The sequence below is a fragment of the Peromyscus californicus genome, unplaced genomic scaffold, assembly GCF_007827085.1.
Source record: "Peromyscus californicus insignis strain IS unplaced genomic scaffold, ASM782708v3 Scaffold_5__1_contigs__length_169319896, whole genome shotgun sequence".
In the NCBI taxonomy this organism is placed as follows: Eukaryota; Metazoa; Chordata; class Mammalia; order Rodentia; family Cricetidae; genus Peromyscus; species Peromyscus californicus.
In genome coordinates, this window is record NW_026294573.1 from 14,594,766 (window position 1) to 14,621,295 (window position 26,530).

General features: G+C 53.2%; 1 protein-coding gene across 1 annotated transcript; it reads right to left on the reverse strand.

Moving 5' to 3' along the window:
* Aldh4a1 (aldehyde dehydrogenase 4 family member A1) lies at positions 1–25,440 on the reverse strand. Its single transcript, XM_052717701.1, has 15 exons — positions 25,150–25,440; positions 15,843–15,936; positions 15,659–15,751; positions 14,827–14,874; positions 13,681–13,836; positions 12,144–12,293; positions 11,988–12,062; positions 10,764–10,951; positions 8,468–8,541; positions 6,899–7,095; positions 6,634–6,681; positions 5,615–5,767; positions 4,896–5,017; positions 4,254–4,372; positions 1–1,594 (listed from the first exon to the last, which is right to left on the reverse strand). The coding sequence occupies exons 1-15, from the start codon at positions 25,206–25,208 to the stop codon at positions 1,482–1,484; spliced, it is 1,689 nt and encodes a 562-aa protein (XP_052573661.1). The 5' UTR covers positions 25,209–25,440; the 3' UTR covers positions 1–1,481.
* Positions 25,441–26,530: the final 1,090 nt, after the last annotated feature.

Here is a 26,530-nt window from a genome sequence, read left to right on the forward strand (position 1 = left end):
AATTTAAATCTTACTTTCATCCAAAAGACACTGTCATAGAAACTTCCACAATGGTTGATCAGGTCTCTGGGGACTATGGCCCAGCAAGATGGACACAAAATTAACCACCACAGCACACAGTGGTAGAATACTGGGTAAACAGGTAACATATCTAAACACTTGTCTTATGCTGTCCGGAATCCACATGGAGCGGCTCACTTGACCCTCTGTATATATAAGGGGATCCACCATTTTAGGCTGGAGAGATGGAGCGTAGGGGAATTTACAGGATTTTCTGGCGATCACCTTAGCGGGAGACAGAAAGCCATGATCTAAATCCAGATTTTAGACCGGGTTCCAGGGTCACTACTACCTCCAGCAGGGACTCCCCAGCCTCAGAGCCCCCTTATCCCACCTCAGGCATCCAACTGCACCATATGACAAGATGCCGGTCATGCATTAGATTCAGAAAGAGAAGCTAGCCAGCCCCTCACCTCCCTCCACAACCACCACGACTTTGATTTGGCAGCTAGTGTTTTATTGGGTGACAGTAAGTGCGCCCCACCCCCTCACAGTATAGAGCCAATGGAATTGGGAGCCCTGGTCCCTGGGAGACGCACAGACCCTGAAAGGAAGCAGTGCTCAGAGCTGGCCTGGTACTGGCATCTGCCCCTGAGTGTGGACCGTGGTGACCCGGGGTGGCTCTTGGGGACAGCCACATCAGCTGTATGTGGATCCCTTGGCAAATGTCCTTGAAGGGGAACCCTGTAGGCTCTCAAGCTACTAAAAATAACGCTTAATCATCCAGGACCCAAATAGGAACTCGCCCTGGCCACCACTGATCTGGCTGCTCAGACAAGAGTATGGAATGGAGGCCCAGCTCAAGGTTTCCCAGGTGACCACCACTGCTCACTCCCAGCAGATGGCCAGGGGAGATGAAGGCTCAGGGACACCCGGGCATCCTAGAGAAGGCACATGGGTCTAAGGCATACGGCTGGGCACAAGTGCCTGCAGGAACAACTAGCAGACCGAGGGGCAAAGCCAGCTGGTACCCCTGCAGCCACCTGACTGAGATCCTGGATATGTGGAGGGGCCGAGGCCAAGGTCAGGAGTCTGAGTGATGAGGTTGCAGGCCACCAGAGCTGTCTCCTTTCCCCACAGGCTCCCGAGAGTGTCTCTCTCTGTTCTCAGCGTCTCTGAGCCAAGGGGCCTCGGATAAGGAGAGTAAAGCAGCCAGGTGGAGAGCTGGCCAGGCACCAGGGTGTTCCGGAGCAGATGAGATTTCTGGGTGAATTGGCTCTTCCTTCCCAGTATGACCCAAAGCCAAAACCTGGTCACCTGACACCAAGGGAAGAGGGGTCAGGTTACAGCTCAATGGTCAGGACAGGGTCAAGCTCAGCTGTGAAGTGTCCAGGAGGAGCTGGTGGGGAGCCGGGGGTCAGTGCAGAGATGTCAGTCATCTGGATGGACAGACAGGTAGACATACAGGTGCTGAGCAGAGCTCACTGCATGTAGGAGTATCGCCAGTCCCCCAGGGGCTGGTGAGTTTCCTTGATGACCTGGGGTGACGTCCAGCGCAGGATGTAGTGGGGGCCTCCTGGCTTGTCATTGGTTCCTGTGGGAAAGAGAATGCACAATGGTTCTTGGCAGGTAGGGGGCTTGGGGCTGGGGGAGTGAATGGGGCGGCACAGGGGTGAATGATGGCTCTGTCTACAATGCACCCTCCTGAATGCACCCTGCTGAGAAGCAGAAACTAAACACAGTCAGAGTTTGCTGAGCATATCAGAGCCAAGTGTGCATGCCCAGAGGGCAGGGGAGAGGCTGAGGCTCACAGAACCAAAGAGATAAAATACCAATCAAAAGCAACACTGCCCAGTCAAGCTGCTCTTTAGAAATGAAGGAGAGATGGACAGTCCAAGACAGGAATTAAAACACAATACTTGAGTGAATCATGTGAGCATAAAGGAAGTTGGTAAGAGAGGAAGAATAAGCAAGCCTTACCTATCAGTAATTACATTAAATGTAAATGAGTTCAATTCTGCAATTAAAAGTCATAGTGAGTGAATGGATTTAAAAAACCAAGACCCAGGCTGGAGAGAGAGCTCTTCCTGGTCTTCTAGAGGACAAGAGTTTGATTCCCAGCCCTATACAAAGCAGGCCACAACCTCTAGCAACTCCAGCTCCTGGGGATCTGACACCATCACCTGGATTCTCTGAGTATTTATATACATGTGGCCTGTTACTCATACACATACATATAATTTTTTTAGTTATTTAAAAAAAAAAAAGATGCTGGGTCAGGTGCGGTGGTGCACACTTTAATTCCAGCACTTGGGAGGCTGAGGCAGGTGGATCTATGTGAGTTCAAGACCAGCCTGGACTACATAGCATGTTCTGGGCCAAATTTTTTGAGACAGGGTCTCACTTTGCAGCCTTCGTTGGCCTGGAACTCATGGAGATCTACTTGCCTTTGCCTTCCAAGAGCTGGCATTAAAGGAATGTGCCATCTTACCCAGCTAAAAAAGTTTACTTATTCTTAAATAAATAAATAAGCAAGACCCAATTACATGTGGTTTACAAGAAACACATTTCACCCTTGAGGACACAGGAAGAAGATATAAATGGATCTCAAAGGCATAGGAGCAGCTCATAGCAAATAAAGTAGACTCTAAACTAAAACTGGGGGGTGGGGGAGATGAGAGGAAGGTGGGGGGGCAGGGGAAGGGTTATAAATGAGAAAGTCAAGGACAGAAAACAGCAGCTGTAAATACAGAGGCAACCAATATCAGAACACTGAAACATAGAAAGCAAACATTAATAGACACAAAGAGAAAGGGAGACTCGAATATAACAGCAGAAACTGTAATACTCCACTCCCAGCAAAGGGCAGATCATTCAGAAAGGAAGTCAACAAAGAAACTAGTCACACACACACACACACACACACACACACACACACACACACACACCACACCACACCACACCACACACCACACATACGTGCTGAGGAGGATGTGGAGGAAAGAAAAGCCCAGCACACAGGAAGGTAGGTTAGTATAGAATCATGAGTATTGGTTTAGAAATTGCTCTTTAAAAGCTACAGCAATCCGCTGGGCGGTGGTGGCGCACACCCTTGATCCCAGCATGCAGAAAGCAGAGCAGGTGGATCTCTGTGAGTTCAAAGTCAACCTGATCTATGGAGCTAGTTCCAGGACAGCCAAGGCTATACATAGAAACCCTGTGAACTGCCCGCCCCCAACACTCAAAAAAAAAAAAAAAAAAACCTACAACAATCCTTCCTGGGTATTTAGTCAGGAAAGGAAATTAAGCCAGCATGCTGAAGAGACATCTGAACACCAACGTTCACTTCTGTTCTGTTCACAACTGCCAAGAAAAGGGAACAACCAAAGGGCCCATTGATAGATGGGTGGTGAAAAAAATGTGGTACCTCCACATTGTAGAATATTATTCACTCACGAAAAGGGAACTAGTAACTGTTATGCTGTATGAAGTAAGCCAGGCTCAGAAAGATAAGAATGGTGTGCTCTCATCTCATGGGACCTGAAAGAGCTGATCTCACAGAAGCTGGCAATGAGAACCGTTACTAGAAGCTTGGAATCTGGGGGACACTGCATTAAGTCAGGAACAAATCCTGGGGTGCTACATTCTGCACCATGGGGTGAATATGGCTAACAATTACGCCATGTATTTCAAAGACCTAGAAGACCAGCCTTTGAATGTTTTTAGTCATACACACACACAGAGAGAGAGAGAGAGAGAGAGAGAGAGAGAGAGAGAGAGAGAGAGAGAGAGAGACAGAGAGACAGAGACAGAGACACAGACACAGACACAGACAGAGAGAGAACAGACATTTGAAGAGACAGGCTGCCTTAAATGCTACATGCTGTTTACCTGGGTAGAAACATCACATTCTTATTAACATGTGTTCTGGCCCTGGCTTCCACTAGAGGGTAGTAGCCCCTGGCAATTCACTGCCTGCCCATCCAGAGCTTCTCCAACTACGACCTAGAGAGCATTGAACCTAGGTGATCTTAAGCCTGGTGGTAGAAGTGTGGGCATTAAAGCTAACATTCACAACCCTCCCCCATGCCTCAGTTTCCTTCCCCATAGAATAGAATGGCCTCCTAGCTTCAGAAGCTCCTGAAAGCATTCTGTATTTGAACACTCATATACCCCCAACAGTTGTTCTGTTCCTAGTGACAGCCTTGAAGCAATGACCTATGGCCTCTGACCCGGACTCGCCTCCCACTCACCAGAGGCCCGGGCACCCCCGAAGGGCTGCTGGCCCACCACGGACCCAGTGGATTTGTCGTTGATGTAGAAGTTGCCAGCAGCATTCCTCAGCATCCTCGTGGCCTCCTGGACGATTGCCCTAGGAGACAGGACAGCAATCAGAGGGGCTGCCAGCCCCAGGTGTGGCCTCCAATCCCTCAGGCAGCCCTCACTGGCTTTCCAGCTAAGCAAGCAGCCATAGTAGGAACAGGACACTGGCCAGCTGCTAGAGCGGGCGCTGGACCAGTTAGTCCCCAAGGTTCAGCTTCTCCCCGGAGAAGGGGATCAGCTCACGTGCCTCCTGGGGCCACTGGGAGGCCTGGACGGAGAGCATAGAGGGTCAGGCCATAGCTGTGGGAACAATGGGGGCAGGGGGTCCCAGTCCAATCGAGCCATTTCACAGAAACTTAGCTAACACCCAGGCCCCCATGCTTTCCTCTCGGGCTCCAATCCCAGTACTTCCCCCTCAGGGGCAGACACGGTGGTTTACAGGGCCGAGGAGGAAGGGAAATGCAAAGAGTCGAGGTTAGGGTGAGCAGGAACTGCGTCTAAGAGGCAGGGGGATGCTGTTGAGCTGGCAGGGAGAGCACACCAGCCCTGCTCTCAGGGCTGAGGCCACTCACTTATCCTGGGCGAACACTGCCCCCGTGAGGCCATAGCTGGTGGTGCTGTCGACCAGCTGCAGCGTCTCTCTGTACTTGTTATCCGGGTACACATACACCGTCAGCACAGGACCGAAGATCTCCTGGGAAGACGAGAGAGGGGTCAGTCGCTACGATGTCCCCATCTGGCCATCCTCTCCACCAGCCCAGGCCTCAGACCACACAGCCGCCCTGAGCACAGGCAGAGACGGGCGGATTCCTCCAGGTTCCCTCTGTCTCTGTGTGCCTGGCTTCCTGACCATTTGGGAAAAATTCCAGAACTTTCCGGCCTCCCTGCCATGCCTTCACCTGGACAGTAAAGCAGCAGCAGCAGGCAGCTCACTCAGCAGCAAGTGCTAAGGCATCTCCCTCCTCAGGGCCCCTCCCCCAGCAAGGGGCTGGGGCTTTCCCTGGATCTCAGGCATCAGCCACAGCCACACAGGGAGCCAGGGAGCCCACAGCTGCCATAGTCCCATAGTAGCTGTGGCAGCTGCGGCAATGGAGTGCCAGGCCACAGCCAGCGCTGACGGCGACAAGGACGGAGTCTTGGACAGGCCTGAAGCTCAAGACCCAGGTCTATTCACTCTGTGAGCCATTCCGGCCAGCCACCCCTCCTCACCCATGACACCAGACAGCGTCAGAACCCCGCGTGATGCCGTGCCCAAGGACAGCCCTGTAGCTACACAGCCCGCTGCAATCACCTCCTTCATGATGGGCTCCTGAGGGTCCTTGCTCTCGATGATGCACGGCTCCACGAAGTAACCCACTGACTCGTTGCACTGGCCCCCTGCCAGGACACTGAGGCTGGGCGAGGAACGCGCATGCTCCAGCCACTTCTTGATGCGTGCGAAGGCCTAGGGCAGGTGAGCAGGACAGTGTCAAAGACAGCTGTCCCTCACATTCACCCCAAAACACCTCTGCCTAAAGGGCCTGAGTTCTGAGAAGGGGGGCAGGATTGGAGGCACTCAGGGTTAAGAGCAAGGCCCAGCTAACCTGCCAAATGGTCAGGAAGCCAGGCATGCAGAGACCAGAGGGAACCTGGAGGGTCAGGGACACAGAAAAGGGTACCTGCTTGTGTTATATGTGTGTATGTGGCATGTGTCTGTGTCTTGAGTGTGTGTGTGTGTGTGTGTGTGTGTGTGTGTGGTGTGTATATAAGTGCATGTGTGTGGTATGTATGTGTGTGCTGTGTATGTATATGGGGTGTGTGTATGTATGTTACGTATGTGGGATCTCTGTGTATATATAGATACACACACACACACACACACACACACACACACATATATATATATATATGAGTGTTACACAGTGTGTGTGAATGCTCATGTGTGGTAAAACCACAGGTATCCTTACATATAAACACACGCTGAGATAAACATATGGAAAGGTACATATATAGCTATGTGTTTACATTTAAGTACATGATATGTGCATGTGGCTACAGAGATGTGTTTTCAAGGTCGTTTACACTCTAGTTCCAGAGCTGTGATCTCAAGTGCACATATGTGGGCCTGCCTGTGTGTGTGTCCATGAGTGTGTGCACACAAATACACTTTAGGGGCTTGCTGAGCCTGGCTCAAGAGTGTGCAGACAAAAGCAATTTCCGGCATGGATGATCCCGTCCTCTTCCAGGCCAGGGAGGCATGGCTGGTTACAAACCACACGGACGAACCTGCCCCTCTCTGTCCTCCAGATTGTGCTGTGCCCCACCCCTTACCTTGGCATCAATCACTGCAGAGAAGAAGGTCCCAAAGTCCTCTACAGGCTGGGGGACAAGGGAGGGAGAGATGAGACACTGCGGGCCAGAGACAAAGGGAGACCCTTCCCCACAGCCCACCCCACATGCACAGAGCCCCAAGGGAAGGACCCTGCCTCAAAGAGCCAGAGAGAGCCCCAGGGAAGGACCGGGCACTCAAAGAGCTGGAGACAGCGGCAGCCAATCTCATCAGCCACCTGCTGGGCGCAGCGGAGGTGCCACTCACGTCGCCCACTTTGATCCTGCTGTGTTCTTCCAGCAGCCGCCCTTTGATCTGTGGCCACAGAGACTGTGGCACGTAGAGGCGCGAGCAGGCTGAGCACTTCTGACCACCATACTCGAAGGCCGAGCGCACCGTCCCGCTCACCACGCTGTCCACGTCGGCCGAGCTGTGCACGAAATGGAAGTTCTTCCCGCCACACTCTACAGAGCACAGGGTGTGGACATGAATGGAGGTTGCTGGCTGCTGCCCAAGCCGCCACCCACACCGGTCCGCAGCCCCACATTCAGCAGGCAATGAGAGGAAGCAATTAGAAGAGAGAGGAGCAAAGGAGCTATGAGCCAGGCTGGCCCCACTCCCCAGAAGACGAAGCAAGGCCGGGGAAGGGAACAGGAGAGCAGAGGGCATTGGCATCCACTCCCCGTCACAGATGAGAAAACCAAATGGTCAACATGAGGCAGGAGTACAGTCAGCTAAGCTCCCAAGAGCCCACCCAGGCTTTCCTGAAACCTCCCAGGAAAGCCCACCTATTCCCTTAGGGAAGACCTTCAGACTGTCACAGCACCTTCCAGCCTCAGTTTACCTGCTCAGTTACAACAGATAACAGCAACCAAAAGCACACACCACCTGCCAGGTACTGGAGGAAGCACCCTGCGCTGTCTCTCCACGTCCCAAGGACTATCCCATGTCGCCCTCCCATCTCAAAGATGAGTAAACCGAGGCAAAGTGATGAAGCCACTGGCTCTAGGTTGGGCCATGGCCTTGAGAGGGAAGGGCCACCCACACCCTCCCCTGCAGGGTCCACCTTTCCTCTCACAAAGGCAAGGACTGAGGACATGGGGGGCTGGGAAAGTCAAATGCTACGCCAGCCCAGGCACACCACCAGAGGCCAGCCGGCTCAGGAAGGGCCTTACCAGGGGCCCCACCTCACACTGGGGTTAGAAAGTTAGACCACCAGCCCCAGCTTCTACTGTCGAGTGTGCCCCAGACAGACCTTCCTTGAGGTCTCAGCACTTTCCCAAAGTGTGTTCTAGAAAACTCTTGTTCCATGGAGACTTTGCAAAACGGGGTTCCGTGGCCCGGGGAGTTTGGGAAACACTGCACAGCTGATTATGCTCTCCAAGTACATAAATGGAGTACTAAAGGCTCTGAGAAGCCCTGCAGGAGACGACTCTTCTGGCTTTGTTTCACATGACGACGTGTGTCACGTTTTTGTGACCACAGAATGGTTTCTCAGGAGTTATCATTGTCAACGAGAGGTCACACACACACCAGGCTCCTTCCTCCCCTGCTCAGACCCCTGCCATCCACCACAGCATCCCTGGGCTGTGTGTGCTAACGACTAACACACGCCTCAGAGGAACGCAGCTTTCAGCTCCACACACAGGCATGTTTAAGGGCTTCTGTATCACACGGGGCTCCTGAGGGGGCCACTGCAGAGGCAGGTCGAGAAGTCTCCAATATTGGTTCCCAGCAACCCAAGAGAATCCTGGCCACCCCTACTCTGACCTCCTGTCCTCTCCTAAGAGCCCAGGAAGAGGGGAGCCCTGGAAGCGTGTGAGCGGCGGGGCTTACCTCCGGCTAGGCGCGGGAAGGTCCGGTAACGGTCCAGATTCTGGGCCACCTGCTTCCACAGGTGTTTGAAGGTGCTAGAAGCAAAGAGGCATGTCAAGCAGCCTCCCTAGGAAGAGGCTAAAAGACCTGGGGTGGGGAGGGGGGTCATCGTAGAACCGGAGGAACTAAGTGGGTGGTGGCAGCTGTGACGGGGGTTGGGGAGCAAGGTGGCACGTAGGCCCAGATGTGAAAACAGAGAGTGCTGGCCCTGGCTCTGACACAGGGCTGTGTGATCTTGGGCTCATGACTTGCTGTCTCTGAGCCTTCAATTCTGCACCTCACCTAGTGACAAGAACCCTCCACGCGCATGGATGCCCGTATGAGTCGGGACTTAGGGTCACACTGGGCACACCGCCTGACAAGGAATACACACCCCTGTGGCTATAAGGGGCATCCTGGCCCAGTGCCTGGCCTGACGGACCAAACCAACGACTCAGGTTGTGCCCTGACCTGCCGCCCCAGAGACACCGCCTCCTCCCCAGGCTTCACTGTGACCAACCTCAACACCACAAAACAATAAAAATGCTAATCACCCAGCCACAGTAGCTAACGGTAATTTATGACTTTCCCACCTTCGGCCTAGCAGCTTGCCAGAGCGTGGCAAACGGGGGGGCCAGGCCCACTCCGCCTGCTAACAGGCAGAGACCCGAGCACTGGCAGAGCAGGTCTCTGGGGAAAAGACCTCCTCAGCAGTCCCGAAGCTGCCACCCACACCAGCGATCCAGGAGGGGAAGGTGCAGAGAAGCCACTCTGGTAAGGTATCCCACAGCAAGAGCTGCAGGTGCAAATGGGACACCTGGCTGTCCCAGTCACCTCTACCCAGATGCCCAGAAGACTCCTCGGTCGATGACCGACACATGACTCAACTTCCCCAAGCCTGTACTCCTGACAGCGTCTATCCTGGTCAACCATGCCCTCTCTGTTAAGGCCAGAAGGTCTTGGACCCAGACTCCAGCCCTGCAGACTGCCTGCGGCTCAGCCTGCTGCCCTGCCCTAGGTTCTGACATCCCTGCCTGGTCCGTGCCATTATCCCAATCCCCGCAGCCCACAACCTCCTGAGAAGGCCTTCTGGAACAGCTCCAGCAGGTTCCTAGGACAGAGTACAGTTGCAAGGGCCAGGACAGCCAGCAATGGGCAGACCCGGGATATACAGACCAAGGACCTGAGGTGGGACTGGGGGGACCTACAAAGTGTTGTCCACCTCCAAGAGATACACAAGCCCAGAGGGACCAGAGCACACACACAATATGGATTTTTACAATAAAACAGTTTCAGTTAGACATGGCTGGGCCATGGCTATTAGGAATCCAAGAAAAAAAAAAAACCCAGTCACTCCCCAGGTCCAGTGGACAACCCCAGCCTGAAACAGAACTATGCTTACACCATTCCCTACAACCTTCTGCGTCCCCTGCCTCCTTCAGCGTGCAGCCCAGACACTTCTGAAGATACAAAAGGCTCCTAGGAGCCACTGGGCTAAATCTGAGAGGTGGGACCAAGGGAGGTGGGGTGGGGGATGGTGAGCAGGGGACCTCACTGTTCACTTATTTCCAGCTTATGGCACAGAACCCTGTGCTGCTGAGTCAGTGAGCAGGTGACTGGTGAGGACTATCCAGCCCTCCCCCAACTCCACCCCCCAAGGCCCAAGGGACAGGCCTTACAGCACATCCTAGGCTCAGCCTGTAAGCCCCCTTGGTGTCCTTCCCCTTCCTATAACCCTGTTCCCACTTCCTCACCTCTGCCTGGCCAATCTTTCACCTGGGTGCCTTCTCCAAGAAGCAGGACACACATCTCCTGTTTCCAGCTCGCCCAAACATGTCCTCCATGGTAGAGACTGCCTGCTATCAGCCATGGGCCGTGCTTCCCAGCCCACACAGCACCCTCCTTTCCCATCCTTCCAAACACTCAGCAAGATAGGGACCAATGCCAAGTGGTGGTGCCTTTAATCCCAGCATTTGGGAGGCAGAGGCAGAGGATCTCAGTGAGTTCGAGACCAGCCTGGTCTACAAAGCGAGATCCAGGACAGCCAAGATTTTTACACAGAGAAACTTTGTCTCGAAAAGATCAAAACCAAAAAACATAGGGACCACCACTCTCATTTGACAGGTTAAAAAAAAAAAAACTAGATTGAGAGAGGCTGATCACACAGAGAAAGTGGGCAAGATCAGCGTGTGACCTCTGGGTTCATAGCCCCAGATAGCGGCACCGTTTCCCTACACCACTGTGCCCTGCCACCCCCCCCCCCCCCCCAGGGACTTACGGCACACTGCCTGTGAAGTTGATGCCACAGAGGTGCTCTGAGCTGGTGACTGTGTCCCCGAATGTTGGCCCATCAGCTGGCACAAACTGGATTATGTTGGGAGGCAAGCCAGCCTCCCGGAGGATGCGGTAGACAGCATAGCTAGCCAGCATGGCAGTGTCGCTGGGCTTCCACAGGACCACGTTGCCCTGCCAAAAAGGTGTGAACATGACTCACAAGGCAGTAGGATACCAACCATACCAACCATGTACCCCACTGTACCCGACAGCATGGTCACCCTTACCTGGAACCACTCTATACCCCATGTGCCCCACCTAAGCCCACTCATGTAACATCTGCACCATTTCCAGAGGTCCCTGCCATGGAGGACCCAAGTTTCGCCTCTGACTCTAGCCTGGGTTCCCTTTCCCTGCAAGCCTGGGCCGAATCCTGCCCTCACTCCAGGCTAGGGCTGTTCTCTGTGTTTCTGGGCCACTCCTGGGTGCGGCTGGGCAAGTATTCACAGATGTTCTGCACGTGTGCTGGGCCAGAGCACGTGCAGCATCACAGGCACCAGGAGGACCCATTTGCTGATGCACGAGGTTGTCCCTGTGTATGCACAGAAGACGCACATGGGGAGCCATACCCCGTGAACACCGGCTCTCCTTTTGCCCAGCCTGCTGAGGACTGGCCTGTTTCCCCCATATCAGACTGGGAGCTCATGGTACAGGCACCTTCTCTCAACAAATTCCTATCTGTTCCATTGTTTACCAGCCTTGACAAGTGAGTCCCTCCTGTACATCTCAGGTGTCACCTGGCAAAGAGGCACAGGGGTAGTCACTTCTCTCGCTGCTTTTTAGTTAAATGACATCATCAGCACAGTGTCAATGGCTGCCACACACGTGAGCACTCCAGGTCAACACCACCATCAGTGGCCATTGGACCTGTGGCTCACTCTCGCCTGGACCTGCCTGGTGTCTAGCACGTCTCACTCAATATTGGAAGCCTGATGGCATGCACCCCCGCCACACATACATCATTGCTCCTGTTTGACAAAGGAGGAAACTGTGCCTCTGAGCTTGGGGTCTGCTCGGGTCTCCCACAAACGGACACGGCTGTGCTGGAACCCAGAGCTTATTCTCGGCCACAGCTACCATCGTCTGTGCTTCTCCCACGACTGAGGGCGGGGTCTGTGTTTGTTGGAGATCTGGGGCATGACTAACGGCCTTGTCCCCGGTTCCTCACCATCAAGGCTGGTGCGCCTGCCAGGTTGCCTCCGATTGCGGTGAAATTGAAGGGTGAGATGGCTGCCACAAAGCCCTGAGTAAGAGGGAGAGGGTGAGGCAGAGCTCAAGGCTCCCAGCAGCCCCCGTGGCCCGCTCACTGCCTGCCCTGCAGTACCTCCAGCCCCCGGTACACCACATGGTTGGTGCTGGGCGGCACGCTGATGGGCTGTTCCCCCTCCAGTTCCACGGCGAACTTGGCGTTGAATCGGAAGAAGTCAATGAGCTCCGCTGCAGCATCGATCTCCGCTTGGATCACGGTCTTTCCCTGTTAGGAGGGTGGCCCGGGTTCAGTGACAGCACACAGGCCAGAGCCAGCCTCCAGAAGGGAACAGAAACCTTCAGTGGGCTGACCAGGCTTGGTCTCGGGACTGAGGAGGGAAAGGACCTGATTCTCAGGCATCCGAACCTCTTCCATCAAACAGACTAACGTACACTGGACCGGAAAAGCATCCGCGGACCATCTTGCAGAGCTACACAGCTCATAATTCTTGACATGCGATTAGAGTGTGGAGCCTAGGAGGCTAAGACCTGCAGAGTGCTACCTAGAATCCGGTGAATCTCAAGACAAATGTGACAGCCCACATAATGTATCTACCTGATAATTTCACTCAGCACAAATTCAACACTGCAAAGGTGGGGAGCTGTCATCCCACCTCCGTGCAGCAGAGGGCGCTCTCACCATAGAGACGGGTGAGCAGGTGGGACTCACCATGCTAGAATTACGGCCAGTGGTTCCTTTAGCAGAACTCTTGGAGGAGGCCAAACTGTGTCTTTCTCCCTGGCTCCTTCCTCAGTGCAGGGCACTGCTCACTTGAAAAGCCTATTTCTCAAATTGCATTTCTCAGGAGACTCCTTTGACAACTTAAAGACGAAGTTCAAGCAAGACAGATCTCGCCAGGCAGTCAATATACACGTAACACCCGGCCACTACCTGAGCATTAACTGTAACTGACGAGGAGCAGAACACTCCCAAATGGAACAGAACGGCCCTTCTTGGGCTTGGAATGACAGGTAACCCCATAGAGGTCAGGATGGAGCCTGACCAGATAGTCAGGGTCCATTCTAGGCAGTGGACACTGGGCAGAGCTAGAGGAGGCCTGGGCTTCCCACAGACTCCTGCTGAGTTCAAACTCCATCATGGGGAGAGGGGGAGAGGGGCCCCAGGTATAGGATGAGACACTAGGAGAGAGAGCCTGGTGGTCCCTGAGTCAGGAGCAACTTTGTGGGTGTTTAAAAGATCCCTCTGAGGGCTGCGGGGAGACTGGCAGCAGCAGGGTCCAATCGGCAGCTTTGTGAGCCCCATGTGTCCCAGGGTGGCTACGCACACAGTCTGACATATTTGTAGATGGCAGTGCCGTAGAGCAAAGTCAGAAGGCTTGCCACCTCTAGTAGAGTGACTGATAAGCCTGAAATGGCAAAGGCTTGGCCCAGAGTAGGGGGACAGGAATGGAGGGGAGGTGATGGAGGGGAGGTGATGGAGGGGAGGTGACGGGCCCACAGCAGGACACATGGGCTCGGCACAATCCGCCTAGTGCGGTCACCTATGCTATATCCCCACTCCGAGGGATGTTTCTGGAGCACATCTCCGAGCCTCCAACACTCAGAGGCTCAGCTAATGTCTAGTGACAGGAATGGAGCCTGTCAATCCTCACCTGTCCCACCATGGTCTTGGCAAGGACCTCAGCCCTTCGTGGCCCGCTCAGCATATCTGCCGCCTTCAGGAAGATCTGGGCCCGGTCTGCCACAGGCTTCAGGTCCCACTCTTTCCTGGCAGCCAAGGCAGCTTCAATGGCTTTGTTGAGCAAGGCCTGGAGAGAGGGGGAGAGGGGTAAAGGGCTGCCTTCTGCCTTACACAGCAGGAAGAGCCCCAGGGCACAGAGCAGGGACTGGAAAGACTCTAGTTACCAGCAGAAGGTCCCCCAGTCCAGTCCACACTGCCAGAGACAGCCTGTCCTGCAGTCATTCTGAGGTCTTAGGCTCCTGCCAGCTGAGTTAGCTGCTAAAAAAGAAAGTTCCTGCCCCACTTTCTCCCATAGTCTAACTAAGGAGGTACCACATCCTTGAGGGGGCTCCAGCCTTGCCGTCAGAACCACAGCTTGGCACACATACTAGCTGCCGGTGGCCCAGACCCCACCGGCCCTCATTACCACATGGCACCTGCCATCAGCCCCTCCCATGGGCCCTCTCTCTCACTCTCTGCCTGACTTTCTATCTATGTGTCCAACTGCTCTGACTCAGTCTTACAGAATCTATCTGTTAGGATCCTGTACATGCACAGCTCAGGGTCTTGTGTCTTATATCATCAGGGGGCGCCGGCGACTACATGGTCACGCAATCTGTGCCTTAAAAAGCTGGACACGGACCCCCACCCTCTCTCTCTGCTCCCTGCTCTCTGCTCTGCTCCCGCCATTTCTCCCTCCCCCAGGCCTGGCTCCCCCCTCCCTCCCTCTCCCACCCCCCGCTTTCCCTTCTGATAAAGCTCTCTGTAACTCTGACAGTTGTGGCCGTGGCTCATGACTTTTCCGCCGGTAACCAGCACCACCAACCAGTGCCGTTTATCTTTCACTACCCACCCCCTGGACCCCAACAGATCTCCCCATGTCTGCTTGAAGTGGTGGGCATGTTAGTGGAAATGTTTGGTGCTGTTCCCACTCTGAGCAACACAGTTGGAGTTTGGCTTGAGTTAACGGGGCATGAGTTCTGTTACAGACTCAGCCCAAGGACTCCCCAGGATCAGGGAGAGAGGTAGTGGGGTACACCCACAATTGGCAGGACAGCCATGGTCACCAGGGACTCACCTTGTCCGCATAACAGAACTTGGCCACCTTGTGTCCATGGTTAAAGGGCTGAAAGAAAGGGCGGGGAACATCGTGGTTCATGAGTAAGGCGAAGACCACAGACCACTCTGTCTTTCAGGGAAAGCACAGCCTCTGTGTTCAGCTGGACATGCCTGACTCCCAGCTCACCCACCTGCGGCACTAAGGCCACAGCTCCCTCCTCCTCCCCGGCTCTCCGCGGCTGGAAGCTGTGCACCAGCCTCAGTTAGAAGTTCTTCCAACAGGCCAGTGAGACAACTCGGCAGGTAAAGGTACTTGCCACTCAGGCTTAGTGACCTGAGTTCAGTCCCCAGGACCCACGTAAGCGGGGAAGGAGGGAGCCGACTCCGCCGAGTTGCCCTCTGACCTCCACAGGTACCCTGTGCTCAGAGTCACAAGGCTAAAGGTAGGTTAGCTCTTTCAAACGGGATCCAGCACACAGTGCTCTTAGAGTTCTATCGAAATGGACTCATTGGCCAAAAGGCCAGCCCTTCACTCCCCCGCCCCAGACTGGGCGATCTGTGAGTCTCTGGCTTCGCTGAGGTACACACTGGTTTCTACAGGGCTGAACCCAGATCTCCTCCGCCTCCCTCTCCTCCCCCTGCCCCTCCAACTTGCAACTGACCCATAGGAAGAAACCACCAGGGACACACACACACACTCTTCCCAGGCTCCTTGCTGGGGACATGACTCAGGAGTGGGCCGGGCATGGTACCCTTTGTTCTAGTTTTAGGCATCTAAGGAATTCAAAGCCTGGGAGGGGACGATGACCCTTCCAGGCTGAGACCACAGCTCCTGCCCCTATCAGACCTACCGACAGCTGGTATTGCACATTGGACGTCCACACCTCCTCGTCCCCAACAACACACGGGACAGCTTCTGTCTGGCCCTTCAGGTCCTTCAGAGCCTGGGGGAGAGGGACAGAAATGCGGATGGGAACTTCTTGTCTCCCTTTGTTCCATGCCCCCCCACACCCTGGGGACACACCACCCTGTTACCTTCTGAAGAGCATCCCGCTCGGGGCTGCCCTGAGTGAATGCTAAGATGGGCTCATTGGCCACCTTGAGAGAGGAGGTGTGCCTCCAACGCAGCCTGGAACCAAGCATGGGGGAAACAAAATGATAGGTCAGCAGCCATCACGCTAGTCCCCTCTGTCTTCACAGGTGGTCCCGGACTGATCCACATGGCTGATATCAAAGCAAATCCTAGGCCTGGGGAGACAACTGGCTTTGGGTCTAATACTTAGAAATTATAACGCCACCACTGTGTGTCCCCCGTCACATGACTTGCCTGCTCTGAGTCTGTTTCTACAGTTATTGAATGGCAATAAGCCACCAAAGCCACACCGTTACTTGAAGTCAATTTTGTATATGTTGACGGCCACTGTCCCTTCTTTCCTGAAATTCACCCTACAGAATTAGGTTTCTCTACACTGAACAGGTTGCCTGTGAGAGCCGTCTCTCAATGTGAGCCAGAGAGATGCCCTCAGCAGAAAGCTGGCATTCAGGTGAGCAAGAGCATCACATATAGACCATGAACTTGGAGGACTGGCCTGAGTGCTGGGCACAGCAACACTGGTCTGGGGAACCTGGCGGATTATTGACCTCCACCTCCTTCCTTGTGTGGAGGTGCAAAGCAGGGCAGATGGAGGGGATCAGAGCCAGCACTCGAGGTCCATCACTCCAGAGCTAAAGGTCCAGCTCTTCCCCTTCCCAGACATGAGATGTCCCCTCAGGCCTCAGTTTCTTCTGTAAATGAGGACAACTCAGAGGACATCTGTTGGCAACATTCACAGAGCCCAGGCCCCAGGCCAGGCCTCATCAGCTGCTCAAACAGCCGCCCCTGACAGAATAAGTCATCCAGGTATTTTCATAAGGAAAATGACTGGCTGAAGCCCAAAATTAGAAGAAACCTGGATTTGAGTCCAGACAAAGTCAGGCACCATGTGCAAGATGCTGGGGAAAGCCACCACATGACTGGGTGGGTGATCCGAGGGGACAGTCCAGGAAGCTGGGGAGTGCCGTGGGCTGGGTGTTGCTGGGAAATGAGAGGGATGATACAGTTGGGCAGGAAAGCCACCCCTCTCCAAGTGCTACTCTGTGGGTGCCTGGACTGTGCTTAGACAAAATGAAGAGCTCTCTGAGCTTTATTCTAGCTGGGTCAGTGCGATGCTGTTGGCTGGGCCCCCATCAGCGTAACCATGCTCGGCAGGACACAGTGGTCAGACTGAGGGAGTGGGGACATGTGTTTCTCCTTTTTTCATGGGAAGGAATGTGAGGGCCCAGAGGTCACTAGAGGGAGAAAACAAACCCATGTGGGGTGGGTGTGGCCCTGAGGCCACATTCCAGGAGGAAGGCAGAGTAGACAGGCGGGATAAATAAAGGCAGAAAGAGGCCTATAGGGTTGAGGACAAGGAAGAGGGTCATGTGCTGGCAAGATCTGGAAGAGGAGGGAGGGTAAGCATCGAGCTGGAGTGGGGAGAGTGTCCGTTCTCCTCCCCACAGCCATAACCCCGGCCAAGTCACATTCCTTCCTCCCATCCCTGTCTGGCCAAGGAAGAGCAGGTAAGATGGAAAGGCCGTCTCAGAGGCTACCCAGTCCTGCCCCCATTAGCCTCATGTTCCAGTACAAAACAGTGAGGCCCATCTCCTAGGGTTACTATGGAGACTGGACAGCTGAAAGAAGGCAAAGATAGAGAAGTCCACCATGTCCCCTCCTCCTGCAGTCCTGGGAACAGGAGAGAGGGGGCAGAAATTTCTAGGGACTGACAGTGGAGTGGTAAAAATCTCCCATGTGGTTCCTTAGCTGGATGTGGACTGAGTCCAGCAGGGCTCCAGGCCTCACCCTACCACCCACCATGTTGGACACTGCCATTTCTGGAAGCAGATAAACCAAAGCCAACACTCCTGTCCACCAAGATCCCTCTTGGCCAGCACAATCCATCTACTCTCTCAGCGGAGGAACCAGACCACCACAGTGTACCTTCAAGCTCACCTCCAGTCCCGCCATTCATTTCTTACCAAGGCCCAGGACTTTCCAAAGCCCACCCCCCCCCACACACACACACTCTAGGATCACATTCAAGTGGGAAAAAGTCAGCACGTACCCCACCCATACCAGGCCTCTCTTCCCTGCTACCCTGCAAAAGTGATGCCAGAAACAGATCCCCCAGCCCTCCTCCCACCTTCCTGGGGGCAGAGGCTCACTGTGACCGCAGGCTCACGGGGCCTTTCTCTAGCCCTGGAAAGTCTCCAGGCCCTGGAGAGACTAGTTCAAAGATCAAGTTGAGCGTGAGTGAAGTATGGCCAAAAACAACAGGCTTCTCTTCCAACGGGCTCTCTCTCTTTTCAGCTAGCGGTCCACCCCGGTTTAACAGGCACCCTCCACTAGCTTAGATGAAGATGGAAGTGGACCATCCATCGCACAAGACTCAGGGCCTCTGGACAGTGGCTCTCACCCTTCCTAACGCAGCGACCCTCACGTGGTGACCCTGCCGACTATAAAAATATTTTCGTTGCTACTTCATAACCGTAATTTTGCTACTGTTACGAATCATAATGTAAATATTTTTTTTGGAGATGGAGGTTTGTTGAAAGGGGTCACGACCCACATGTTGAGAACCACAGCTCTCTAAGAGGATTCCCCGAGGACTTTCTAGGCAGGATGGTTATCTTCATTCATTCATGCAGTCAGCACACTTAACCCCACAGCAACAACACAGAGTTAATCCAGCCACCCAGTTGTTTATTCTCCACACATTTTTAGGACTCAACAAGGTGCCCGGCTCCGGATGTAGACTTGACCCCACTCTCAATCCTCCCTCTGCCCCCAACTCAGGTTTCCCTAGCAACCTGGGACAACATCCTCCCACCCACACCCCGGGACCTGCCACCAGGGCCTGAGCCAGTAAGAGGTTCTCCTCAGCTCAAGCTTCAGAGCCCATGGTCCCCTCCCCGCTAGAGGCAGGAGATGTCAGGAATTCCAAGAAGAGTGTGTGCCAGCCAACTCAGCACTCTTTGGGGGAGGAGATGGCGAGGTAGAGGGCACAGGCTCCACCCTGCCAAGGTTCAAAGTGCCATCAGGTCTCACCCGTCATGTCTCCACCATCTCCAGGCTGCTCGTGCATAACCAAAGGTACACAATCCTGTCCCACCAGCACCAGGGACCTGCCCTGAGAAATACACACCTAAACAACTTAGTCATTGTGGATGCACCATAGAACACCCACACAGAAACCTCACACATGCAAGCCACTCCAGAGGGGCCTTTTTCAACCGGGGAATGCTGTAAACAGGACATGCACAACACTGTCATGCTGCAATATGGCGCACTGTTTTGCAGGCAGCAAACGTCCTTATTTTATTTTATCTTGAGACAGGGTCTCACTGTGTAGCCCAGACTAGCTCCAAACTCACTATGTAAAAGAAGATGAACCTCCTAAAGAGCAGGCTGGGATTGCAGGTATGCATCTCCATACTGGGTTTATACAGCGCTGGGGACAGAAGTCAGAGCCTCACACGTCAGGCAAGTACTCAAAGAGCAGACGCACAGGCTGTCACGAAGCCCCAGCCCTCCGTGATAATTATACGGGACCACTACTGGATGAGTGAGGTCCGTGACTGTCTTCGCGGCACAGTGAGGACCACATTTTACTTATTAATTTCCAATGTGTCACAGCCCACACGTGAAGATCAGAAAACACTCGTCTCCTTCACCACGTGGGTCCTGAGAACCAAACACAGGTCATCAGGCTTGGCAGCAAGCACCTTCACCTGCTCAGTCAGCTTGCAGGCCCAAGACCCAGATTTTCACATGAATACACAATCAAGGGAGACTCCACCTGAAACTACTTCTTCTAAAATGAAGATTCTGGATCCTCAGGAGTCCTCAGGTTCATTCCCCACCACCCCAACCCTGCAGAACCCCAGCTGTCCCACCCTTTCCTCAGACCTCCCCACCATGCTTGGATGCCCCTCACAGGTGGACTCCCCCCACCTGCCCACCGTAATCTGAAGGGGGTTCCTCTCCCATTATCTCCGAGCCAAGCAGGAGGTTCGCAAGGGAGCCTGGGCATCTCCTGCTTGAAGCAAGCAGCAAGCTCCCCGAAGCAGCCTGTATCCACTCCACGAGTCCCAGCGCGTAAGAAACACCACCAGGGAAAAAGCTTGGAAAGCACCAGACCTCTGAGCCTGAACTTGGCCTGGACTCTCCTGCCAGCTAAACACCAGGTCAAGAAGAAAGCAAAGGGAGGTGCTGTCTTGCTTCCTCCGGCCTCCTGTTTTCCAGCTGTAATCTGGGGCCTGATAAGGCAAATCCCCTTATCACTTAATTAGGTGTAATTAGGGTAGCAGTGGAGGCTCCTGGGGAGGGGAAAGTACAGGGCCCAAGGTGGGGCAGGCTACAGGAGCCACTTTACCTTGATGCCGTAGAAGACAGTACAGACCATCCCCTGAGCTCTGAGTGCCAAGCACTGAGCTGAGTGAGGTGGAGATACTGCCCTTGTGCCGTTTATTTCTATTGCTGTGATAAAATACTCTGACGAAAAGCAACTTAGGGGGAAAAGGGTGTCGATGCTAGCTCACAGCCCAGGCCTGTCACTGTGGGGAAGTCAGAGGCAGACGCTTGAGACAGCTGGTCACATAGCATCCACAGTCAAGAGTGGAGGGAACACATATACGCTCAATTGCATATGCTCAGCTCAGGATCTCCTGCCTAGGGAATGGCGCCACCCACACTGGGCTGGGTCTTTTCACAATTAACTTAATTAAGACATTCCCCCCGGCCCCAGGCCAAACCAAAGTAGATAGTCACTCACTAAGACCCTCTTCCCAGGGTGTTTTCAGGTTGTGTCAAGTTGGCAAAGCTAAGCATCATGGGCACGGGTACCATCTCACTTAGTCACCCTCCAAATGCAGTCGGTTGCACTACGGCCTCTTTTTATGGAAGAGTAAACCATTTACTCCTTTGCAGCTCATGGTCACAGCTCATCTGTAATGGAGCATACTTACGGCTCTTTTTGTCCTGAAACTTACTTTGTAGACCAGGCTGGCCTTGAACTCAGAAATCTACCTGCCTCTGCTTCCTAAGCACAGGGATCAACGGTGTACACCACCACATCCAGCCTAGAGGACTCTCTTGCTGTCCTGCTATCCTTGGTATTTCTGTCAGGGCTGACCACTCAAGGCAGCCCACTGTGGGAAAGAAGTGGGTCACCATATTGCAGCAATCCTGAGTTTTCTGGGTTCTGGGCACGTGTCAAACTACTCAGCATCTGTGAACTCATTCAACCCCCAAGACAAGGCCTACTAATGAAGTTAACTACAATCCCAGTTACTCCGAGGCTGGGGCAGGAGGATTGCAAGTTCAAAGCCAGCCTGGGCAACTTGGCAAGACTCTGTCTCAAAATAAAGGTTAAAAGGGGGCTGGATATTCAGCCCCATGATAAAGCGCTTGCCTTACACACAAAGTCACTACACTGTAAGGAAAAAAACCCCAAAGACAAGACACCCTGTGAGTGAGCTACTGTTATTTTCCACATGACAACAGAGAAGCCAAGTCACCTGCCCAGGGCCACAGAGCTGCTTAGAGGTGGGCCAGGGTCCAAGCTGCACTCTGTTCTGGGCCATTCTAACAGCAACAGGTTCAACCCCTACTGTGTGCCAGGTGCAGAGTGTTTCCAGGTGTCAGTGCCAGCCCATTTGAACAATGTCAGAAGCATTACAAGGACCTCAGGTTCCATCTAGGCCTCTGCTGTAGAACGATCTTCTTGTACACTGTGAATATTTGTTGTTCACATTGGTTTAATAAAGGGCTACATGGCCAATAGCTAAGCAGGTAGAGGTTAGGCGGGACTTTCAAACAAAAAGAGAATGCTGGGAAGAAAAGGGGCCTACCAGCCAGACACAGAGGAAGCAGGAGATGAACATGCTGTGATGAAAAAAGGTACCACCACATGGTAGAGCATAGATAAGAAATATGGGTTAATTTAAGTTAGAAGAGTTAGTTAGTAACAAGCCTAAGCTTTTGGCCGAGCATTTAGAATTAATAAGAAGTCTCTGTGTGGTTATTTGGGAGCCAGCTGGTGGGACAGAGCTGACCAGCAGTCCCAACAAAAAAAACCCACCTACAGTCCTCCACAGTATTTAGAGGGCACACCAAGCACCACACCTGCACACTCGGATCCTTGTCATTGCCTGTGACAGGGCTGTTAGCAAGACACCGAGGCAGAGTGCTGGGTGAGGTCGGGAACACCTCACCTGCAGGGCTCTGAGATGTGCTCAGGAACAAGGCAAAAGTCAGTGCCCACGCATGACAAAAACAACGTGTGGATGGGCCAAGAATACCCAGTAACAATGGCAGGGCACAGGGGCTGGTGGCCTGAAACAGCCCTAAGATGCACAGGAAGACTCCCTGAAGGGTCTGGCACAAAGGCAAATAAGGAACAGAAATGAACATTCATTATAAGTCAACGATATACCTGGCTAGCTCTTGGTACATGCTAGGCAGGTACTCCACTAACTAAGTCACTTCCCAGGCCCCTCCTCTCCCCCAGATTCACCTTTTACAAGGCTTGTCTTCCTCAGCCCCTGGGCAGCCTGTAATGTATAAGTCTGCTCTCCTTTCACAGATTAAACAACTGAGGCCGGTGGAAATGAAGAAAAACTTGTCAAGGGTCTCGAGCTAATGAACATCAGGCTTCCCATCGGCCTGTTGCCTTTCCGCCTTGACCTTGACCTCTGCCCTTTTCTGTGTTCACTTTCTCATCTGTGGCCTTAGTGATACATCTCTGCACAGAATCTGTGAAACATGCAAGGTACATATCTACATGTAAATTTGCATCTGTGGATGCGCACACATGTACACAATGTATCGCTGGGGATGGGACTCAGGTGTGGTGATATATTGTGTACTCTAATAAAGCTTGCCTTGAGGATCAGAGACAGAGCCAGCCCCTAGATTAGACATAGAAGCCAGACAGTGGTGGCACACACTCTTAATTCTGTCACTCGGGAGGCAGATTCCACCCCCCCCCCCACCAGCTGAGGATCGAGAGGATCAAACCCAGGGCCTTGTGCTTAGGCAGATTTCTTAAAGGGAGGAATTAGTTAAAAGAAAGTCTTTTCCCACATTAAAAAAAAAATGGGAAACATTTAGACAACTGAGGGAATTTGGTTTCTGTTTGATAATACAATTGACAGTCTGAAAATGGAACAATTAAATGAGAGGATAATTAATGTAGATGGGGTTTATGTAATGTCAATTATAAATATTGTTTGATCATTTGTTTTATCATTTAAAAAGTTGGTTAATGTGACTGCCAAGATGAAAGTTTTAGAAAAACTTGTTAAAACAGTTCATATAGAAATTCAGACCCAGACAGAGGAATTTAAAGGTGAAGCAATCTCAGCATTGCATTGTACGGTTCCAGAGAAACAGCCTAAGGCTTTCAAACAGCCAACTTGAGCAGCGTATTCACAGCTGTCCCACGATTGTGTCTCTCAACCAGTGACAACAAGAAAACCTCTGAAGATTGTTACTGTCATGACTGAAGACGCCACTGGCACCAGAGGCACAGGTTGGAAGTGCTCCTAAGCATTTTGCAGGGCAGAGCAGCCCCCCTAGTACCTGCCCCGAAGGTGAGTGAATAAACGCTGCCGATGCGGAGAAACGCATCTGGGCATCCCGCCAGGCCAGCCGCACTGTAAAAGCAGGCAGCGGGAGCCAGAGAACTGGTTGCAAAATCCTCTTCCCACCAGCTCAAGAGGCCTCGCACTGAGGAGCGGGGATCTGGCTCTAGACCAACTGTAACTCCAGTTACATCTGCCTGAGCAGGCAGAGTTCTCCGGCTGCACATGGGAACAGAACAAGCTCCTAGGCTCAGTGTGGGGTCCATCCTACTTGTTAGCTTGCTACATGATACCTCTACTTGGAACCATTTCATAACATGGACTGCTTCCTATGAGCGATCAGAAGGTCTTTGTGTCTATGCCTTTCTCCCCACTAAGCAGCGGGTGGTCTCAATGCAGAAGACATCGAAGGACTGGAGTCTCCGCACACTCCAATCCCATGTCCTCTTCCTGCCAACTCCCCACCAGGGCGTACGGAAGAGCTGAAACTCACCCCTGCCATCTCACGGGGGCTAGGGAAAGGGTCACTGATTAACTCAGAGAGGTCACAATTCAGTGGAGGAGGAAGACACAGTGAGTCACAGGCCACAGAGCAGCAAATAGGAACTAAGGTAGGGGTGGGCGGGTGCTGTGTCATTGTAAAAGGGAGACAGAAACACAACACCCAGGCCCAGCAGACTGAGAGCCCCACTGGGGGTAGGATCTTGGAACAGGGCACTGAGGGCACTGAGGTTCTGGCTGAACAGCAGCGTGCGGATCTGAAGAGCAGCTCTGCCCTGGAACAGTCAGTTTCTTCATTACTTGTAATGATTTCATTGCTTCTACACCTCATGAGAAGTCTGACCTAAAGTGGCAGTCCTGACAGTGGTAATAACCAGACGCCTGTTCTAGAGACAGCTGCAGCCCTGGCTACATAAACCAAACTGGCCAGGCCCTCAACCCTCAGAGATCAGTCCGCCTCTGCCTCCTAAGTGCTAACCAAACACCTTTGTTGTTGTTTTTGTTTTTCGAGACGGAGTTTCTCTGTGTAGTCCTGGAACTGGATTTGTAGACCAGGCTGGCCTCGAACTCACAGAGATTCACCTGCCTCTGTCTCCGCAGTGCTAGAATTAAAGGTGTGCGCCACCACCGCCCGGCAGGAACTTGTCTTAATGAATTTATTCAGATCTCAAAATAAGCCATAAGCCACTCAGAACCCAACCGTCAGCATCACACATTATAAAAAGTCATTACGGCACCCACTGAAAAACAAAAGCCCAATGTTGAACAGAAAAGAGAGTGGGATAGAGCGGTCCCCGGGAGCATCAGGAGGCTCCAGAACCTGAACTCAGGGACGTCCCAGGGCTGGGAGAATCAACAAATTTGAAATATCCAGCATTAGGAGGAAGAGGAGGTAGGAAGGGGGCGTGGACATAGTCAGGGCACCACAACCGACCGCAGGAGTCATCTGGGGGCGCGGAGTCCTTGGCTAAGGAAAAGTGACTATCTAGGGAGACCCAGGAAGGGGACGCAGAGTCTCCATGGGAGAGTGGCTGTGCAGGACGCGACCCTCGAGCTTAGGGGAGACTTGGAGAGCTGGGTGAGGGTGGCTCTCCCAGGGAGGCTGCAGCCCGGTGCACACGCAGGGAAGGGAGTCGCCCGCCGCTCTCAGGGCTCCGGCAGCAAGGGGTTCACTCACCCAGCGCTCCTCCAGAAGTGGGAAAGCATGGCTCGGCGCAGCGTGGGCAAGAAGAGCATCGAGCAGGGTCTGAGGATCCCGTGAACCTGTTGAAAGCTCCGAGTCCGCCCTGAAAGCTTGGACTAGTCAAACCCGGAGCGCACCACCTCTGCGGGAGGCTCAGCATCACCCGGTCCCCTTGCCTCGGGGTCTCTCTGCGGGTACCCCCTCCTGTCAATAAACAGCAGCCTTATTTAGTATCCCAAAGGCTACTGTGGACTGCGGAGCAGGGGAACCCGACAGAAATGCCCTGAAATAGATGCTCTTTTCTCTTCTCCTCCTCTCCTTATGGTATGACCCAAGGAGAGAGGGCGTGAGCCTCATCGACCAATCACAGTCACACGTGAAAGCCTCCGGGCCAATCAGCTGGACCGGCAAGTTGCATACTTCTTAGGTCGGGCTGGAGAGTTGCAGGAGCCAATGACAGCTCCTGCACGGAGCACGTGCTCCGTGGTAGATGGGACCAGGTCCATGGGACAGGTGCAGCAGGGGTCCCACCCTTTGCTGCTGGAAGGCTGGCCACCTGCGGGCCACCACTCTGCTCCAGCCCGCGGGGCCATACTAAAGCCAGCTCCCCGCCGCCACCCTGGGGGCTGCCGCCCTGGATGGAGCCTGATCTGCCCTCCTACTCCTAGCCTGGCGCAGGGCCAGCCAGCTGCCTGGGCCTGCCTGCTTCCTTCCAGATTGGGATCATGAGATATGGTTTTATGAGATAAAACCATAGCGGGCCTGTGCTTAGCGTCTCTCTCTCTCTCTCTCTCTCTCTCTCTCTCTCTCTCTCTCTCTCTCTCTCTCTCTCTCTCTCTCTCTCTCTCTCTCTCCTTTCCTTCCCTCATTCCTTCCTTCTTTTCTTTTTCTTTCTTCCTTTTTCCCAAAGCCTCTAGCCACAAAAAACAGTTTTTCCTCTCTGTGTCCCTCTGCCCACCTGGAAAAAAAATTATCAGTTTTCTGCATGAGAAGTTGTTTGATGAATATTCAAATATATTAAAACTGCTTCTGAGCTAGGCGGTGGTGGCACACAACTGTAATCCCAGCACTTAGGAGGCAGAGGCAGGCAGATCTCTGTATATTCGAGGCCAGCCTGGTCTACAGAGCTAGTTCCAGGATAGCCAGGGCTACACAGAGAACCCCTGTCTCAAACCACCCCCACTCACCCCCCAAAAAACTGCTTCTGAAGCCTGCTGTTAGACTAATGCCTGAGGGAACTACTATATTCCCAAGATACCAATATGTGTTTTCTCTTTTTTAAAGATTTATTTATTAATTATGTATACAATGTTCTGTTTTCATGTATCCCCGCAGGCCAGAAGAGGGAGCCAGATCTCATTACAGATGGTTGTGA